The sequence below is a fragment of the Lygodium microphyllum genome, chromosome 6 (genome assembly GCF_053477565.2).
Source record: "Lygodium microphyllum isolate KBCC chromosome 6, Lygodium_microphyllum_v1.1.10, whole genome shotgun sequence".
NCBI classification, from domain to species: Eukaryota; Viridiplantae; Streptophyta; class Polypodiopsida; order Schizaeales; family Lygodiaceae; genus Lygodium; species Lygodium microphyllum.
The window spans coordinates 25,936,495-25,958,246 of NC_141140.1; the positions used below are offsets into that span (position 1 = coordinate 25,936,495).

The window sequence follows — 21,752 nt, forward strand, 5'->3', positions numbered from 1 at the left end:
CGAAAAGTGGTTGCGGTCTGTTTGCTAGGTAAGCCTGACCATATGGTTGGGAGTACGGAAGTCTCCTGGGCAATCTGCAGTGCATAACGTCATGGCCGAACCTGCCGCAGTTAGCGCAAGGTCTCAACCGAGGGTCCTGGCACTCAGATGGCAAATGATTTTCGCCACAGTACACACATTGGATGTGTGGCCGCATTGGTCATCTCCACAGGTCTTGCAGCTTGACTATCTCCATCTTGACATCAGCCAAGTCATGGTTCGGTCTCGATGGCCTTCCCCTTATCTTGGGATGATGGGGCTGGTCGCTCACCAGAGGTTAATGCTCTTTCCAAACCTCGCGAGATGGTTTCTTCTGAGTTGGAGCTCCTCTCTTTCAGTTGATCGTCAACTCTGATAACTTCCTCAAAAACCTTAGCTAGCTTGTCTCGCTGCAAGCTCGAGTTGGCTGCCAAAGCCTCATACAGTTCCTCGTTTCGAATTCCGTTGATGAACACAGTTGAAACTGCTCTTTCAGTCGGTCGTTCACCTATAGGGATTCTCTTGAAGAATGTGCTCCTTCTCTTTCTGCTTGACATTCATCAGTCGTACTAGCAGATTGTCGGAGTATCCAGGCTCGGCAAATCTCTTAATGAAGAGATTCTTAAGGCTATTGAAGTTTGCCCGCTCTGCGGCATCTAAGCTTGTATACCAGGTCCTGCCCTTGTTACCTAAGTAGAGCCCGAATGCTTGAGAACGCTGAGTCAGGTCACTGAGGCCGTTGGCTTCGCAGACTGGCTCGAACTGCTCTATAAAGCTGTATGGGTTGTCATGGGGTTGGTACTTGTCGAGCTACTTTGCGACTATTGGGATTTTAGACTGGCTCTTAGAACCTTGGGTTGCTCCTAATACTGCCAGCAGTGAGGTCGCCAATGCTGCAGTACTTTGCTCTGTCTCGGTGTTGTCTAACAATCGCTTCATAAGAAGTTCGCTCAACGTTAAGTCTCCTTCTAGGGCTCTCTCGTGATCCGTTTGGTTTCTGCCGGCTAAGTTCAGTACTCGCTGTACCTCACGCAACTCCGTGCTTTGCCTTTGACTCCTAGCCTGCTAGTCTCTATTGTACGCGGATATGCCTTACAACGCCTTATGGGCTAGCTTCCTCTCTTCTTCTAAGTCTGTGATGATAGCATCAGTTTTTCGACCGCGGTGCTCATACCGGGCGTGCGTATCATAGCTGGTGACCAGTTGCTGTGAATAGCCTCTAGGAAGACGCCCAAGTTGAGTTCCTCGTTAGACGTGCGGTCCGAGCTTTCCTCTGCCATAGTCGAGTTCTTGTGCTTCGCCAAGCTATTGATCAGATTGAGTGGGTTTGTCAAATCGTAAGCTGAGGTCTGAGTGGAGTAACTCGGACGGGCCGAGTCGAATGTAGGGCCAAGGGCCAAGTCATGTCCTGGGCCAAGTGGACCTTGGGCCGAGTGGACCTCGAGAGACGAGTGGACTTCGGGCCAAGTGTCGGTCTGGTCAAAGGGCCGAGTGGAGTAACTCGAACGGGCCGAGTCGAATGTTGGGCCAAGGGCCAGTTAGGGTTTTCGGGTCGAGGTCCGAATGGGCGGGTCCGAGGGCCGAGCCTGGGACTCAGCCTAACAAGGGTCGTTCGGACGGGCCGAACGCGATGCGATGAATGTTGCGCAATGACGATTTCGATCGAATTTTCCTAGTCAAGCAATCATCCCAAGCACAAACTTCTAGATCCTGCCTAAGGCCCCAAGGGAAGTGATTGGTATACCTAGGGTGAGCGGTAGGCTCTCCGATGACGTGATCAAATCGAATCTTTGCGGGGGCTCTCTCTCTCTCTGTGCAACGGTTGCAAATGAGCTCTCCCTTGGCCTCCTGGCTCTTAAACCCCTTCCCTCCCAGGCAAGGCTTTGACACTCTCAATCACTCACTTGCCGACATTAAGCATCCCAAGCCAGCTTTTTGCCATTTGCATGTTTTATGCCCTGTTTTGCCCTATTTGCAACAGTAAAACCTACCCTTTCCCAGTTCGATTTCCTAATCCTATCCTATAATAAATACTTACTTGTTTCGAAGATCAAAACACCCAACCTTCCTACCTACCTCAAGCTCCGTTTCGCGGGAGAATCCCTTACTTTGATGCTCGATATGGGGCGCGCAAGCGCTCAAGCTTGAATCCGTTGGTCCCGGTAACGGAACCAAAATGTGGGAGCTTTCGCTCAACCACCAAGACCCACGGACCGCTTATTATTTCAAGCGTTCCAAGCGAGCTCTAATGGCTACCTCTCACATAGCCGACGCGCCATCGATCCTACGAGTGTAGTGAGCTTACCTTGATGCCGATATGAATTGCCTTCTCTCTTGCACACTCCGGTAGCTCCACGATCCTAGATGCTAGCTCAAGCATCCTTAAGCCTCCTCCATCTCCAAGCTCCATCCACCATAGCTGCGCGCGCAAGAGAAGAAAAGAGAAGAGAAGAGGAGAGGAGATGGTAAAGAGCTTCACCCTCTTGATCCCTCACTCCCACTTCTTCACTTCCTCACACTCACAATCACTCCCTCTCTCAAGAGCACATACAAGCAAGGAGAGGAGAAGAAGGGAAGAAGAGAAGAGCTCTTGTTGGGCACACACCAAAGAATGAGCTTCCATTCACTTTTTGAACTTTATATATACAAACCCTAAAACCCCATGGGCACCCATCCCTTTTTACATGACCGGCCATTGTGGCAAGGTCCCTTTTTCTAATTCCCTCTTTTTGCTTCATGCCCTAGGCCTATATTCGACTATTCTTTTATAGGTGGCACAGGAGGGAGCCTAGTGCTCTTTTACAAGAGTTTTTGGAGTTTTTAAGGCGCCTTTTATTTAAAACTACGCTTTTGGCCCCGGCTTAGCTTTAGAGGCCGCCTGCGTGTCCTTGCTCCTTTTCCATCTTCTTTCCGCTTTTTTATTCGTCCTTCCGCCTTCTTAGCTTGGGATTAACAATCCCATTTGTCATTAGTCATAGTTTCAGGCTGCTCACCATGCATTCTTAGTGGCTTTATCTGCGATTTCTGCACCAATACTTGCCAAACTTGGCTCTTCCAATAGGCATAATAGCTTAGTGATGTTGAAGGTAGCAACCAAAATACTGCCAAAACCAAGGCAAAATGACCATGAACTGATAGCTAATGATGCTGCTCACCAAGTACCATCAAAAGTACATAGAATCAGGATGATTGAGCATGAAAATTCCACATCAATCCATACATAATTGCTTGCTGTAATAAATTAGAGTCAAGTACAATGAGAGCAAACTGTAGGCAAAATCAATGCACCAAGTCAACCACTGACTGTCAAAGCATAACCAACATCAAGCGGGTATAAATCAGCATATGACAGTCATATGGACATCGAGCAAACACCCAAGCATGCCAAACGAATCCGTCAGTAAGCTGGCACACCTCCTATGTAATAGGGCAAAGTGTTCACAACACTAGAAAGACTTGACACAAAGAGGTGTATGCTCAGGGAGTGTGAAGCCCAAGTCAGCCTAAGTACATTTGTGAGGACCACGGCATATCAACCATGCAACATCCAAGTGAAGACCCCAATCTCAAGTATTTGAATTCTCAAGTAGCATAAACCACCTACTCAATGTCTGTCAAGCGTATCCCACTGGCACAAAAGCCATAAATATCAAGCAAAGAAGCTCAACAAGGGCATATGATAGCACCAGTGCCAAAAGATCCAAGATCAAGCATCAATAAGACCTCATGAGCATATAGGCCGTGCAGAATCTATACATAGCATCCATAGACATCAAGTACATCCAAACTGTAACTCTGGCAAGCCGAGATATAGCCAAAGTGAGCTCCAGGCAATCAAATGTCAAGTCAAAGCAAGGCTCTATCCAACTCCAAACAATGTAACTGGCATGTAGTAGTGGCATAGGCCAAGCATGTCAATACCATAGTCAAACATAAGCAAAGTACATGCCATAAGTACATCAGAGATGAAGATCCAAATGCTATGTGAAGTGAGCTCAAGCTCAACCATTGATTTGAGAGCAAATCCAAGCTCTATGTCGATCCGTGAGAGTCACTACATCAATGTATACATCCAAGACATAGCCAGAATGCAGTAGGCATATCCAAATTTAGCAAAAGAGCTTCAGCCCTGAATATTCTAGCATCAAATAAGCATCCAAAACTGAGCAAATAGTGGCTCAATCCAAGCTCAAAACCATAGACAAACCATAGGCATACTTTCCCATATGTATAGGCACCAACCGGGCATAATCAGGCATCAAATGACTATGTAGCATGAGCATAAAGTGTAATGACAAAGGGCTTCCCTATTTTGGGCTGCCTATGGACTATGCAAAATAGTCAATGACTGAGTAAATTCAGCCCCAAAAGCATCTCACATCATAGGTATACATTCCCCTAGCATTCGAGGCGCATTTGGGACCAACCGAGCAACCAATGTCGATGCCAACCAAGCATAAACATAAAGTGCTAATGTAACACTATTTGTGGCTGCATGTGGACTGTAGAAAACAATCCTGGACTGAGGTAAGTCAGTCCATAAATCAATACCAATGATAACCACCAATGTCGAGCATCAGGGGGGTGTTCCAAGTGCCAAATGAAGTGTTTTCAAGCTGCCAATGAGTGCCAAGGGAGGGCTGAAGTAAAAAACGATTTTTTTTGCAGGTCTTCAAGCTAGCCCAAACTAATATGGGGCTCGTGGAAGGGCTAGGCAAGGTCAAGGAAAGGTTAGGGGAGTAGTCAAGGACCCCCAGGAGCTTCCTCTTGAAGGGCAAAGTCACCGGTAGAGAGTAGGCATCACAAGAAGCAAGAGGACATGGCTACCTTGCTTCACAAAACCTGTGGAATGAAGTAAAATAACAAAAGAGAGCTTCAATACCTCTAAAGGAATGTCTTGAGGGTGCCCAAATGGGCCGGGTAGGTGCTCGGGAAGTTGGGGAGTGATGGGAGCTCGAGAGAGTCGGCTATGGCTGTCGGGAAGGAGACCTAATGAGTGTAGGTACTTGATAGGAAGCTGAAGGAATCATGAACTAAGTTGGAATGCTCAAGCAACCATGCTCTGATACTAGTTGAAAGGTGAGAAGGATTGAAGCTTGCTTGGAAAAGCTATGGCGGGAGAGCAAGAATAAGAAAGAGAGAGAGACCAAATGGGAACTCCAACAGTCACAATGTGTGACCAGGCCTTCCTTTATTCAAACTGTCACTAAAAGAATAAAGAATAAAGTGACGGTGACAGGGCCTGCCACCTGCAATGTGCAGTGGCGGGTATTGTTAGTGTAGTAATACATAGGCGGCTAGGTAGAAGCGCCTTTACCCCCAACAGGTGTTAAGCTTAATCGATTAGTTTCATATAAGTAGCTAGTTATCATTAAATAATACATAATTGATTGTTATTAATTTTCATCATGAAATTAAAATGTTTAAACTTGAAATTAATCTAATAATGCTCGTTGCTTTTGTTTGATAATTACATACTCTAGTTTAACAAAGTCAACTATAATCTTCATACATACAAGTCTTTCATAAGGTTAGAATCTATCTTTTCTCCTTTTCGTCATCATCAACAGTAAAGAAAAGTAAAAGAAAGCAAAGAAAAGTGTATATGTTCTCAAAAAACACCCATAATTATAAAACAACGAAGAGACTTGTCGTAGCTCTTTGACATGCTACTTCTATAGTATGTTTACATATTCGTTTTTGTTATTACTTTACTTTTATGAAGTTATAAGTTAAGTCTTAAACAAAACATGTTAATACAATAGTGAAACATAAAAACAACCAAATCTCATACTTTGATCAATAAATTTTTGGTTTCCCATTTAATGCTTTGCAATGTGCTCTCATCAACACAATGTATCAAGCTTTATGACAAGTTCCTAACCAATTCCGATTAGCTCCAAAAATTCATAAGTATTGTTCATGTAATTCATGGTTTAAAAAGAGACGACTATTCTTTTTTCTTAAATATGCTTGAAGACATTTTGTGGTTTTTCAAAGATTATCACTTGTATTAAAATCCTTTTGAACATAATAATAAAATTTCTTCTCTTGTTTTTAAAGGTAAATAACATCCATAAAGGCAATGATGACTCTAGATGAGGTACACACAACATAAACAATATTACCTAATATCTATACAAATCTAACAATGTAAACTCATGCAACCACATCTAACCTAACCTCTCTAAAGGTGGATTTTGTTGTTGTTCCACTGCTTTAAAGTGTGCCAAACATTGAGTTTTCATCTCACATCTATTTGTTACTCTATACTTTAGCCTCTTGCAACCATCTTGCTGCCATATGCTATCTTTTCCAAATCAGACCTTCTCTAGAGGTGGATTTTATTGTTATTCCACAATCCCAAATCATGTCAAACATTGCACAAGTGGTCCAAGCTAGTGTCCCTACATCCATGTAACTCCAACTATTGTTAGTGTCACAAAGCCAGATGACAATTAAGTTACTCTATTTCAAACATGCTACCTTTCAAGTATTTCAAGTTTATGTACTTGATTGATTATCTCCCTCTCTTGTATGCCTACCTTCTATCACTTTTGAGTGCTAGCTATTGCAAATCGCAAGGCTACATGACCAAGTGCCTAAAAAGGCCTACTTCTTCTTCTTCTTCAGAGGGCCCCCTCATTTCTACTTCTTTAGAGGGAAAATATGGGAGAATCGAAAGTTAGATGGGGGTTGGGGTAGTGTTAACACCCCAATAGGATCCATGACATGATATAAAGCCATACAAGCACATTAGTATGCATAAGGAAACTAACATTGTACTCACGTCCCAATCATAGAGCCAAAATGGGCTCAACCTCGAGTCATAAAAGAGAATATGGACTCACCCCCAAACATGGAAGCTAGTAGCAAACGAGCTAAGCCTTGATCACAACTATTGGTGTTCATACCACCGATCTACACTAATAAAGGTGTGTGAGTAAAGCCACTTAGGGTCTTGAGTCCACCGGTGCATCCATTACACAAGCCATGCAAGCACATAAACACACTATGGATGCAGATGTTCAAGCTATATGTTCAAAACCATAGGGACACCCAACACCAAATCGAGCATTGCCTTGTTGACCCACAATGTCACTGGTACCTAACAATAAACTAAGTGGTTAGAATGGCAAACATCGTTGAGCAAAGACTATCAACATACATTGCTGCCTCACAACCTACAATGACTTCCAAAATTTGATCGACACATCCAAGAGTATACTCAACAACAATTCACCTAGAGAAGAGAACACAATCACCAACAACACAAATCTTAATATGACCTTAGCATAGTTTTCGCTTAGAATTTAACCCACTAACACAAACACATCTCATGTATAGGACTCCTAAAAGACGATAGATGTGAACTCAATCAACTTTATAAGTATCACCGTGCTTCTATATAACTTCTTTAAAGTGTAATCTAGGTTGTAATACAATGTAATAGATTTTAGGAAAAAAAATAAAATAAAGAGGAATTTGAAAATGTGAATAGGTTTTTCCTTCATGATTTAGGAAAACTACATTATAACTAAAACCATCCAATTGTCTCACAATTTTGAGAAGAAGGCGTTTATGAGACTCTGAGTTGTTGGTTCGTTATGAAATCGAACCTGCTGTTTCACCGACCGTTGGGGTGAAGCCGTGCATCGGAGCTCCATCAGCATCAGCCGTAGCCATGGCCGCAGCCAATGCTCAGGCACCCGCACCACAAGCAGACCCCTCTCCTTCTCCCGACTTGGCCTCTCGCATCAACAGATGCATCAACGGACTTGTCGACCCGCTTCCTGCCACTCGCCTTGAAGCTCTCAAGAAACTGCAGAGCATGGTTTCTTCTGTGATCTCTCAAGGAGATGTCCATCAGGGCGTGGCAGGAAGCTGCGGTGGAAGAACACCCTTGGGCACATTGGCCTCTGCCAACGTAGCGGTAGAGGATGTGATCAAGCCCATGCTGAGACGATTTTCGGATAGCTCTGAGAAATGTCGATGCCTATCGATCAGTATAGCGATACAGTAAGGCCGCAGATATTCGGTTTCTTGCATGCAGAGTCTTCTGCAGTATTCATGCCTGAAAAATGAGTCGAAGGTCCACTTGGATTTTTATCGTTAACCTGTTTTTTAACTTCCTCACCGATGATGAATTAGAAGTCCGTAAGTCAGCCCAAGTATTTATAATTTCGTGGTCATAGGCTGAATTTCATGAGCTGGACTGACTGGGTTTTTTAGAAGTGGCAAACTGCTCATTGCATTTTTGCGTGCTGCCATCCATGAGGATTCCATGAATTGAACGATTCAAGGAGTTCCAGGTGAGAAAGTTAATACATCAATATTGTCTTCTGGAATCTGCACCCAATGGTCTCAGCATGGTTGACATTGTTTTTCTCAAAATGCGTTAAGCCAAAGAGACTGTGACGTATTGACTCCCACTTTGCAAGCTATTCAAGGCCTTGAAAAGGAAGTAGACAGACAATCGTGATATTTGTATGAAATTCGCAACAAGTCATGGATATCCTACCTCTGAATTTTAATCTCATCACCTGAAGCCTGCAAGGGCCTCGTAACACCTTCACCGTTCACAGGGCCACCGATAGAAACAGCCGTAGGTAAGACTAAGAAGCTGTTGTCTAGACTCCTCCAAAAATTTGATAGAAAATTATATGAGATGCCCTATCTGTGCTAATGAGAACTGTCTGCTGCTAGTTGGCTGTGCTGATCCTACTCTTATGTATCCTCCTCCCCAACGTGGTACTGTAGCACAGAAGGCCACATTGCATGGGCTATCAAGAAATGGGTCCCTTGAAACCCACTCTCCAGGATCCCTTTTTAATCTATGAAGGAGCCTCCTCTGATAAGCCTAGTGTCTCCATCCATTTATCAAGCAGGTGGTTGGGTATGGATTAATGTGCCATCTAATCTCAAAATGTCCAATAGATAAAGAAGCTTTTGAAAGTGATCTAGAACCTCATAATTGAGATGTATCTCAACGTATGGTATTTTTTGTCAAGCGTGTGTGAGGCTGATACCTTGCATGTTTGAGAAGAAACATCAATCAGGGCTCAAAGTAGCTTTTCTGGTAGCTGTTGACATAATCCTGAGGATGCTGTACTGCCACCCGGGTGCCATCCTGGATCAGGTCCAGGATTTGGGGTTGTATAGCCACCTAAGGATGTTATACTATCATCCAGGTGCTCATAATGGCAACATTGAACTTTGTCAATCTGACTGCCTATATAACATTACTTGTTAATTATACTATCATCCAGGTGCTCATAATGATAACATTGAATTTTGTCAATCTGACTGCGTATATAACATTACTTGCCAATTAGAAATATCCTTGTTTCCGCCTTCTTTTTCAACATCCACTCAGATCATTTCCATTGCAAAGGAATCACCAAAGGAGGAGAGATCATTCCTCTTTCTCAAGAAAGCTCTCATTGGTAGATAGAGTAGTGGTAGCTAATTGCTTCTGTTGGCTACTTTATGTTACATTACCTCTCTTAGGCTTTTTACAATACCCCATCAAGAAATGGTCACAATTGTTGAAATTCAAGTGCTTCAGAAAATTGAATGGACAGCATAGAGACTTTTGTGCACTAGAGTGTTGCATGTTAGGTGCACAGATGATATCTATAAGTGTGTGTGTGTGTGCACACGTGCACCCATGCTTTTGATGTATGTTGTATTCTCACTGAACACAAAACCCACTATATATGAATATGATATATTTTGCTTGTTTCATTTAAAAAAGGGGTATATGTGTGTGGAAATTTGTAATACAGGGCGGGGAGTCATATACCTTGGGTTTGAGGTGGGGCTGGATGTCACAACAATTCCAATAGACATTGAGCTATTGGATCATAGCTTGACTCTCCCTAGTCGGGTGGACCCTAGTGGTGAACCAAGTTAGATTGGCAATGGCTTGGTATATACCTTCTTCTGTGTGTTTCTCTTTGTTTTGTGTTTTCTATTATGCTGCTTAGTCTAGAATTTCTTGTGGTCTTGTTCAGATCCAAGGATTCACGAGATAAGGTGGTTGGGTAAACCATTATTAGACTTTTCTCAAAGGGAGACTTCAGTACTAGTGCTCTTAAGTATTAGAGCTAGGCCCTTCTAGGCAAGCTGGTGGTTTGAGGGCTCACACTAGGTGGGCAGATTTGGAAGCTTCTTGTGCAGGAGGGCTTGGCCCATGAACAAGCCATTTTTGAAGTGGATCTCTACCATGGCACAAACTACCCTTTCCAAATCATCTTTCCTTTGCACTTTGCTCGTAATTTGTTAAGGCATACGGAGGGTTTGAGAGTAGAGGCTCTAAAGAAATGTTGAGACAAAGAACGATGACTCAAAAGTGTACGACAAGAACATCATGAACACAATAGAACCCAAGGTGAAGAGAATTTAGAATGGATGGAGAATGAATGAGAAAGAAACCATTTGGACCTTCGTGTCTCGGGTGGACGAGGGATAAGGTAAGCTAAAAGAGGAGTCAAGTGACCAATGACAGCTCAAGCAATATCGTATCTTGAATGGATTCTGAAACATAGCAACCAGTCTTTGATGATGTTGGTTAAGAGGTAGCAATAGAGTGTTAGGTTAGATTGTTGAAAATGCAAGTCTAGCTGGTTAGATGATGACGTTTGCTGATTGTTATATCAATAGATGATTGGTGGTAGTAGGGTGGCTTGGTTGCCTAGTAAATGCCTGCTTCTTTAGACTTTGCGAATATATTTGATTAGCTTTGCAATGGCTAGAGGCATGGGTATTATGTGCTTAGAGTGTCAGAGTGCAGCGGTGCGGAAGCGTAGGACTGAGAGAGAGAGAACGCAGAGAGAGAAGGGAGAGAAAGAGACAGTGTACACTGAAGATCTGCTGTATAAAGAATGCTGAATACAAAGATATACACGGGCGCAGTGCGCTGGACTGCGTGTCTCCACCTCGACGATGCGACCTGCTGTCCACCTCGAAGTCTGCTGCAGTCTGCACTGTCTGCTGTCTGAAATCTGCGAACAGAGACAGAGATCTGCACGGCACCGGTCTGTAATCTGCGACAGAGAATGATCGGGAGACTGCTGAAAAACGTCAGCAATAAATAGGCGAAAAACTGCCTGGAATGGGGCTCAAAACTGGGGCGCAGCCTGGTAAAAGTGGCTGCAGGCAGTCGGACTGCCACGTGGCAGTCCGACTGCACAGTCCGACTGTGCAGCAGTGCTGCTGGTCCGACTGCTGCAGCTGGACAGGCTATGATCTCTGACACCCCCTCTCAGAGCCTGGACAGGGCAGAAGCCTGAGGGATCTGGAATGTTGCCGAAGTAGAGCCTGAGGAAGCGCCTTCGTAAACAAATCCGCAAGATTATCCTCCGTCTTGCAATACTCCACAGTGATGGTCTCATCCAAAAGCTTTTCTCGGATGAAGTGGTACTGGATCTCAATGTGCTTCGTCCGGGCATGAAAAACAGGGTTCCTTGCCAAGGCAATGCAACTCTCATTGTCACATCGCAGCAATGTAGGACGAGTCTGGGGGCACCCAAGCTCCTCCAACAGTCTCCGAAGCCACACAACCTCGCATGTGGTGGAAGACGCGGCCCGATACTCCGCCTCAGTAGACGAAAGGGCTACCGTGGGCTGCTTCTTGCTACTCCAAGAAATAACACCTGCACCCAAAGTAAAACAGTAACCTGTTGTAGACCGCCTGTGGTCCACGTCACCGGCCCAATCCGAGTCGCTCCAACCTGCAAGTACAAGATCTGACCCATCTGTCCCTGCGGGGTAATGAATCCCCAAATCAGACGTCCCCCTCAGATACCGAAGTATCCTCTGAGCAGCCTGCCAATGCACCGTCTTAGGTTCACTCATGAACCCTGCCAAGAGCCCAACAGCAAAACATAGATCAACCCTGGTGTTGAGAAGCCAAATCAAAGACCCGATCAACTGTCGATAGCGGGACGCATCCGCCAAAGGAGAAGCTGAGTGGGAAGTGGCCTTCCAGTTCGGATCCATAGGAGTAGAGAGGGCCCGACAATCTTCCATCTCAAAAGACACCAAGAGCTCCTGTACATATCTCTGTTGGGAGAGAAAGATCCCCCTCTGAGACTGATAAATCTCATGGCCTAAAAAGAAATGGAGTAGCCCCAAATCTGTCATCTCGAACGTCCGATGTAAAGCTGACTTTGTCTCCTGGACCTGCTGTGCATCATCACCTGTGACAATCAAATCATCAACATATAATACAAACAGCACACAACCATCCTCGGAAGTGTGAACATACAGCTGCGGATCGGCCTTGGACCGCCGATATTCCAACTGAGTCTGGAGGAAACGAATCAATCTTCTAGTTTCAAGCTCGCGGGGCCTGCTTGAGACCATACAGGGCCTTCTTCAACCTGTAGACTTTCCCGTCCGAAGAACCAAAACCAGGAGGCTGCTCAACGTAGATCTCCTCCTTCAAATCACCATTGAGGAAGGCCGACTTCACATCCAGCTGATAAACAGGCCATCTCCTATGGCCAGCCAAAGCAAGAACAGCTCTAATGGTTGCCATACGAGCTGTAGGGGCAAAGGTGTCATGACAGTCAATCCCTGGGCGCTGGGCAAAACCCTTAGCAACAAGGCGAGCCTTGTGCTTATCCAAAGTACCATCACTGAGATATTTGGTCTTAAAGACCCACTTGACTCCAATCACCTTCTTCTTCGGGGGGCGTGGCACAAGTGACCAAGTGCCATTCCTCTCAATAGCCTCCAACTCAGCTTCCATAGCTTTCTTCCATGGGGCGGACTGTAAAGCCTCCTTCACGGAGGTGGGCTCTCGATCCTGCATAACTCGGGACATCAAACAATAATTGGAGCACACAAGCTCCGAAGAATGCGCCTGGTGCCTCCGTGACCGCCGCGGACCATCCTGCGGTTCCCACTCCTCAGGAACCCCCTCGATCCCTGAATCACGGAGTGTGTCACGGGCCCAGCGAGGAGGAGGCCGAACCTCCCCTCGTCGTTCTCCATCAGTAGAAGACTCTGGAATGTCCACCGGTGGTAACTCCTCAGAAGGATCTGGTGGAACAGTAGACTCTGTGTCAGAAACAGAATCATAATCAAACGGCACAGGCTCCAGTGGAACTGTAGAAGGAGCCAAACTCTCCCCTGGATCTCCAAGAACGGGATGCTCCTCACCCGTTGAAGAAGCCGGAACCTCCACAAACCGCACATCACGGCTAGTATATACATCCCGCTTGACGGGATCATAGAGTCGGTAGCCTTGGGACTGGGAGCTGTAGCCAACAAATACCTGTTTGCGGGAAGCCGCTTCGAATTTGTCACGGTGAGCTTTGGGAATGTGAACATAGGGATCACACCCAAAGACCCGAAAGTAAGAAACATCTGGCTTCGACCCAAAATACGCCTCAAATGGAGTCATCCCTTCCACGGCCGAAGTAGGAGATCGATTAAGAATGTGGACTGCAGTAGCCACAGCCTCGGCCCACAGAACCTGGGGGTTCTGTCGGTGCTCCATCATGGTGCGCGCCATCTTGATCACACTGCGGTTTTTCCGTTCGAGAATACCATTTTCTTGTGGAGTATTCGTATTGGCAAACTCCTGGTGAATTCCTCTATCTGCACAAAACCGAGCAAATTCATTAGAGACAAATTCACCTCCCTTGTCGGATCGCAAGGTCTTCAACTTCCGGCCTGATCGGTTCTCCTCAAAGAGAAGCCAATCCTTGAAGTGCGAGAAAGCTTTTGATTTTAGTTCCAAAAAGTAGGCCCATGTCATCCTGCTATAGTCATCCACGATCAGCATGAAGTACGAGCTCCCACGCAGGGACTCATTCCTCATAGGGCCACATAGATCCGTAGATACTAACTCCATCGGTGAAGTAGACCGCCGCGAAGCGGTGTGGGGAATGGCATCCCTATGCTGCTTCCCCCTTATGCAGGAGACACATGGCTGCTGGCTCACCACTATATCCGGCAACCCTCGAACAAGCTGTCCCCGTGACGCCTTCCGAAGATAGTCATAGTTCAGGTGACCAAACCTAGCATGCCATAATTCAGACTGTGACTGTGAGGTAAGAAGAAGAGTAGAAAGGGCAGTGGAAGACTTCAGTTTGTAAATGCCGTTCTCCTCATATCCAGATGATAGAACCTTCCTCGATTCACGATCAAGGACTCGCACTGTAGAACTGTCAAACTCCACCAAAAGACCAAGGGAGCAAATCTTATGAACTGAAAGGAGATGGTACCCTAATCCTGGTACATGCAAAACCTCTGAGGTATGGGTGCCACCTCGTCCATCCGGAATAAGCTGCATCTTACCCCGACCTGCAATAGAAATTGAAGAGCTGTCTCCAATGAGAATCTGCCCACGTGAAGGGCGCAGCTGGGCAACACCATCTGATGAAGGAGTCATGTGCCGTGAGGCACCACTATCAATAATCCACTCTCGAGATTGGGAAGCCGCCATCGCAGCATCAGAAGCATTCGGTGAAGCGTCCTCAATGACAACTAGATGTAGAAATGCAGCTGATGAGAGTGCAGCCACTGCTCCAGAATCCTTGGTTTCCTTCTTTTTGGTGTCCTTCGAGTCTTTGTCAGGGCAATCCTTCTTCCAATGGCCAGTCTTTCCACAAATATGGCATGTGGAGTCTTTGTCCTTGTCCTTCTCCTTGTACTTCTTGGACTTGTTATCCCCCTTCTTCTTCTTTTGGTCCTTCCCCTTCTTCTGAGAGGCTTGACCTGTCAACGCCTCCGTCTTGGAAGCATTCTGTCCCTTTAACTGTTCCTCTTGGTCCAAGACCATAGGAACCAACTCCTCCCACCGAAGAGTAGACTCTCGCCCCGAAGCAATAAGGGCAGAGTAAAATGTACCGAATCGTGGCGGCAACTGGGACAAGAGTGTAATCGCCATGTCTTCGGAGGAGATCGGCTTCCCCGCATTCTGAACCTGCATCTGTAGCTGCCTTAGCTTGTTAATGTGTTCCCTTAGCGAAGAAGACTTATTGATGGACAAGGTCCGCATCTGTACCTCCAAAGAAACCCTCTTCATCAGGGTCATCCGATTGTACATTTGATCAAGCTCCAGCCATATCTCACGAGCCACCGTCAAGTGCTCGATGTGAGCGATCACGGCTGTAGTGCATGATAGAAAGAGAAAGGATCGAATCCTGGCATTCAGTTTGTCCCAATGAGACTGGGCCCTGGCCAACTCCGCACGAGCATCGGAAGAGAGTTTGGACTCATCTCTTACCGAAGGCCGGTCAATATCTTCCTGTACCAACTCCGCCAAATCATAGGACTCCAGAATGGCCAACATCATAACGCGCCAAATGCGGTAGTTGTCGCCGTCGAGCTTCTGATCTGTAGGAAGAGCCGGTAGGACAGGCACCTTCCGGTCCATAATCGCCTGGAACTCCAAGTCCATCTCTGTAGACATCTTCACCTGCAATGCCTTCTCAAACGCAAAAGCAGCCCCCTCTAACTGGGTAAACTCAGCCTGCTAAGGCTCTTCCGCGTCCCGAAGCTTCTTCACCAGCCGGAGGCGATGAAAAAGCAAAACCTGCACTTTTAGGTTGAAAACTCAAACTTTCTCCGCGTAAAACAGCAGTAAACAGCAGCAAATCCACCACCTGCACTCCTTTCCTGTGCGCCCACACTCGTTTCAGCCTTGTTTCAAGGCGCAGCCCTCCTGTCTGCCCTTAAACGCAAAAAACGCAAATTTGTGTCGCGATGGAAACTCCTCTTCAGGTTGATTCTGCGCTCAGTCAGCCCTCAAACACTGCTCTGATACCATGTCAGAGTGCAGCGGTGCGGAAGCGTAGGACTGAGAGAGAGAGAACGCAGAGAGAGAAGGGAGAGAAAGAGACAGTGTACACTGAAGATCTGCTGTATAAAGAATGCTGAATACAAAGATATACACGGGCGCAGTGCGCTGGACTGCGTGTCTCCACCTCGACGATGCGACCTGCTGTCCACCTCGAAGTCTGCTGCAGTCTGCATTGTCTGCTGTCTGAAATCTGCGAACAGAGACAGAGATCTGCACGGCACCGGTCTGTAATCTGCGACAGAGAATGATCGGGAGACTGCTGAAAAACGTCAGCAATAAATAGGCGAAAAACTGCCTGGAATGGGGCTCAAAACTGGGGCGCAGCCTGGTAAAAGTGGTTGCAGGCAGTCGGACTGCCACGTGGCAGTCCGACTGCACAGTCCGACTGTGCAGCAGTGCTGCTGGTCCGACTGCTGCAGCTGGACAGGCTATGATCTCTGACATAGAGATGGCTTTCTCATGATGCATGGGCGTTTATGTGTCGCAAAGCAATTGAGGTGCCTAAAGTGATAATTGAAAGTCATGCTTCTCCATATGCAGGACATAGAGGCATTGATGCATGGGCAGTTATGTGTCACAAAGCAATTGAGGTGCCTAAAGTGATAATTGAAAGTCATGCTCCTTCCTATGCAGTACATAGAGGTAGAGGAGTATTTATTTTATTGGCCAGCTTTGAGACATGATATAAAGTAGTTAGTGTGCACATACACAGTGAAACCAACCTTCCTTCTTGGAGAGGGTGGTAATTCTCTGATTAAGCACTTAATTACAACAATCAACAAATAAACATAAATCAAAATGCATAATTTACCTTAATAATCCTGGACATTAGACACCTTGTTGGCCCCCCTTTCGATATATCTTCAACTTTAATTGCTAATGGAATGAGTACAAGCTGAGATTCTACAATCTCCTTTGCTGTTCTAGAAGTCCCTTATTATAATAACAATTAGCAAGCTATTCGGGCCCATTGCCCCTTGATTTTCACCTAGGACTTGCACGAATGGAACCATGAACTGACCAAATGCTATCCCAATTTACAATGAATGGACTGGCATTTGGATTCCTTGATAATTACACAAATTTCAGGTATTGAATTCAGTGTATGATGCCTTCTTTGTTAGTAGATTTGTTAGCTCATGTGTGAGTTTGAGCTGTAGAGGCTTGGGCGCATTATTTAGGTTATTTAGGTATTTTTTATTGTCATTTTATGGTCATATTGGGCATTTATTGTTGGCTGACTAGCATTCAATGCTGGCGGACCAGACATATTTTATGGCATTATTTGTGCCTATTTATTGTGGGCTCCTCCTCCTCCTCAGTTGGTTAGTTCACCACCTGGAGGTCCCGTGGAGAGGAGCTGGTGCTGGTGTCCACGCAGCCAATGACTCACTGTTGTATGCAACAGTCTTGTGTGTGATATATGGATTCTATTTCTCGAGCATACATTTGAGTTCTCATTTGTATTGTGTTCTTTCTTTCCCTTTCTCTTTTGTCTTGTGTTTCAGCAGTTTATTACAGCTTATGTTTACGCTTCCATTGCTACACCACTTCTGACATGGTATCAGATTTCAAGATTTGTGCTCCCGCTGTGTTTTCTTGCTGATTTCAGGACTGTTTTCACCCTTGCTGATCAGGTGATTGCTGCTCTAACTAGGTGACTTGTTTTACCTGCGTTTTTTGCAAATTTGTCATTGCTTGCTATCTACAGCCTCTTTGCTACCTGCGTTTTCAGTTTTTAGGCTGCTGCGACAGTTTTCCAGGCTATTTGTGGCAGTACTCATCCTGTATTTTTGTGTTCTTGACTCCTTCTTGGCTGGGTGATTGTACCTTCAGGCCGTTTTTACTGTTTTTGGTAGTTTTGATTGATTTTTTGATTTTCTGCATCAGCTTTTGTCTTCTTTTGGTGAGATTTTTGGTTATATTGTATGTGAACTCTTGGTTTTTGCAGTTTGTGCTCGTGTTTTGGTAGTGTTCCCTCTCCAAATACTTTATTTTCTCTACTTCTCTTTTCAAACTTCTACAGATGGCTCCTTCATGCACATCCACTGATGACAAGCTCCATGGAATTGATTATTACACGTGGAGTGCGGTGATGAAGGCCTGGTTTATCCGGAAGCGGTTATGGTACGTGGTTGGCAGAGCTGTTGCATGTCCTCAACAACCCTCTCCTGTTTCAGCTGATTTTGATGAAGACAACCATGAGGAAGCAGTGCTTACATGGGATTCGGATGATGCCTGTGCTTATTTGGCCTTATTTCGGTGTATTCTCAAAGAAGTCCTATCGGCGGTCACCTCTTGTAGGACAGCTTCAGACGTATGGTCGAAGTTGCAGTTGATGTACGATGCTTCTTTCACCATGAGGGTTGTTACTCTCTATGGCCAACTCCAACAACTAAAGTTTGAACCCCAAGATATGATCCAATCATTCCTACTTCGAGTTACACAAATCCAGGACCAGCTTCGCACTATGCAGTCTGCCCTATCAAAGGCACATCTTGTTGATATGGTACTCTACAAACTTCCTTGGGAGTTTGAAAGGGTGGCAAATGCTTTAGGGGCATAGACATCTACGACTCTTGTCAGTTTTCTTCATATATCCTCGATGTTGTTTGAGCATGAGGCCACTTTGCGACTATAGGGGCGGCCTTTGTCACATTATGAAGGTTCAAGTGAGGCTTTTACAGCTTCAGAGAGGGGTTCGAAGACAGAGAAGTCGAAGGCTCAGTGTTACCACTGTGGTAAGAAGGGCCATTTATGGAAGGATTGCAAAGAGTTAAGACGAAGTGGGATGCGGAGTCCTCCGACAAGTCATCATCTGCCTTAGATTCCGACTCAGATCCTCCGGCCAAGGTGAAGTCTAAGAGGCGGAAGGGATCCTCTTCTTCGGATTGTGGGAAGGGCTTGGTGGCCCCTTCCTCAACTGCTTTCTAGTGGTGGTGATGAGGTCATCCCTCCTTACTTTTCAGTGCCAGAGAGGGAGTGTGAGATGGGGCAGCTGCGCCCCATCTATATTTCTATACAGATGCACAGGATCTAGAGAGGGACGTCTCTGATACATTGATCAAAGTCCGGGCAGGTACAAATCTTGAAGCTAGGATTGACATCCAGGTTCATGATGGGCTGGGTACTTGATAGAGAGGGGGCGGCTTTCGTCTGGAGCTCACATGAGGGGACACTTTGGCAGTTTGGCCAAAGAAGGGGAATCCATGGTCATTTATACGCTGCAACTTTGGGGACAGGATGGTCACGTGTGCTACATCAGCGGCATTGTTGACAGACATTGAGAGCTACTATGATTTTCTCTATCTTCAGGAGCTGGTACGATTGACATTGACATTAGGTTCTCTCTGAGGCACCTTGGTGGTGGCTTGATCACCCATTGCTTGGGTATCCATGGTTTTACTTGGTGGTTCTATGTTGTATGGTTTATGATTCATTCTCATTGTACCATTGTATTGTAATTGATTACCCATGATTTGAAAGAGGGTGCTAGCAGATGTGTCAGCTCATGTGTGAGTCTGAGCTGTAGATGCTTGGGCACATTATTTAGGTTATTTCATTTTTTATTGTGTCATTTTATGGTCATATTGGGCATTTATTGTTGGCCGACCATACATATTTTATGGCATTATTTGTGTCTATTTATTCGGGGCTCCTCCTCAGTTGGTTAGTTCACCACCTAGAGATCCCATGGAGAGATGAGCTGATCTGAGTTCTCATTTGTATTGTGTTCTTTCTTTCCCTTTCTCTTTTGTCTTGTGTTTAAGTAGTTTATTACAGCTTATGTTTACACTTCCATTGCTGCACCACTTTTGACATTCTCCTGTTGGCACGGGTCTAGAGGTGACTGGCAAATTCTAATTTCTACAGAATTTAGAGTTCATAGCAGAGAGATCTCTCTGCTGTCCACCAAAATTGGCTGAGATCTGATCCAAATGGCTGAGAAATGCTGAGAGTGACTGACCACAAGCTGGAGAAGGTGAGAGAATGCCATAAGAGAGAAATTTCTGATTTTCACGTGAGAAAAGCTTGAAATCAGATTGTTGCTTGTATTAGATAGCATTTAATCCATTCATAATTAAATTGGCTAGGCCATTTGCAACTTGGAGTGGTCTCAACCTCTATTGACCCTTATATTGGCATTAATTTATTACTTAATGCTAGTCCGTGGTGTCGCCACTGACACTTATTGGCCAAACAATTGTCTTAGGGTCAAAACTGACACCAATTGATCCCCAAAGCCTAGCTGGTATAACTTATCACAACTTTTGCCTTTGACACCCACTACATCCTTGGGGTCCTTAGCCGATTATCATGAAATAACAGCCATGTGCATCTCATGTGCTAAACATCCTTACACATTTGGTTAATAACTTAATCAAATGTTATCGGCAAGGTTAAAGCATCTCAAAATTTCACATGCCTCTGATAGACCTCCGCTTTGAAATCGCTGCAATCCTCTGCAATTGCATTGCATTGTGCCGAAGGAAAAGCATATTGCACTGAATTTTCATAAAGCATCACAATCACAACATTGGCCACTGTTGTCCAACCATGCTACATGTCCCAAACCTTGCTAAAAATTTCCAGCCAACATAAACATTATATAAGTCTGAAAAACAGTCCAAAACTGTTGCTAGAAACTCAATGGATGCATGTGTAACTCATGTTTCTTAAGTGTTCAAACTTTGCAACCATAGTAAAGCATATTTTCAGCATAAACCATGGCTCAAACTATCAATGGCATTTACTAACATGCTGCTATCCATGGAACCAGCTGTAAACCATTGAAAATTGAGCATAATTTGATGATAAACTGATCACTTTTGCTGATTTGAGAATTGATCACAAACTATCGTAGATGTGACCCCAAACTGATCACAAATCTGTCAGAGTGCAGCGGTGTGGAAGCGTAGGACTGAGAGAGAGAGAACGCAGAGAGAGAAGAGAGAGAAAGAGACAGTGGAAGATGAAGATCTGCTGTATAAAGAGTGCTGAATACAAAGATATGCAGATATATACACGGGCGCAGTGCGCTAGACTGCGTGTCTCCACCTCGACGATGCAACCTGCTGTTCACCTCGAAGTCCGTTGCAGTCTGCACTGTCTCCTGTCTGAAATCTGCGAACAGAGACGGAATCTGCGCGTGTCACCGGTCTGTAATCTGCGAGCAGAGAAGTGTACCAGACTGTTGAAGAAGTCAGGTATAAATAGCCGAAAACGGGACAAAAAACAGGGCGCTAGAAATGCCCAGTCGGCTGCAGCCGACTGTCTGCTGCAGGTCGGACTGCCACGTGGCAGTCCGACTGTGCAGTCCGACTGCCTGTCCGACTGCACCAGGCCACCTGCCCTGCTGCCCCTGATCAGGCTATGATCTGATCTCTAACACCCCCTCTCAGAGCCTGGGCAGGGCAGAAGCCTGAGGGATCTGGAATGTCTCCGAAGTAGAGCCTGAGGAAGTGTCTTCGTAAACAAATCCGCAAGATTGTCCTCTGTCTTGCAGTACTCCACAGTGATGGTCTCATCCAGAAGCTTCTCTCAGATGAAGTGGTACTGGATCTCTATGTGCTTCGTCCGGGCATGAAAAACAGGGTTCCTTGCCAAGGCAATGCAACTCTCATTGTCACATCGCAGCAAAGTAGGACGAGTCCGGGGGCACCCAAGCTCCTCCAATAATCTCCGAAGCCACACAGCCTCACATGTGGTGGAAGATGCGGCCCGATACTCCGCCTCAGTAGACGAAAGGGCTACCGTGGGTTGCTTCTTGCTACTCCATGAAATAACACCTGCACCCAAGGTAAAACAGTAACCTGTAGTAGACCGCCTATGGTCCACATCACCGGCCCAATCAGAGTCACTCCAACCTGCAAGTACAAGATCCGACCCATCTGGCCCTGCAGGGTAATGAATC

At 45.5% G+C, this 21,752-nt stretch overlaps 1 protein-coding gene across 1 annotated transcript in view; it reads left to right on the plus strand.

Annotated features, from left to right (window-relative positions):
• Positions 1–7,600: 7,600 nt before the first annotated feature.
• Positions 7,601–21,752, plus strand: part of LOC148034396 (uncharacterized) — a 130,799-nt gene continuing 116,647 nt past the window's right edge. Inside the window, exon 1 of the mRNA XM_087679351.1 lies at positions 7,601–8,037. Coding sequence (XP_087535477.1) covers positions 7,703–8,037 — 335 coding nt within the window. The 5' untranslated portion in view covers positions 7,601–7,702. The remainder of the gene's footprint in view (positions 8,038–21,752) is intronic.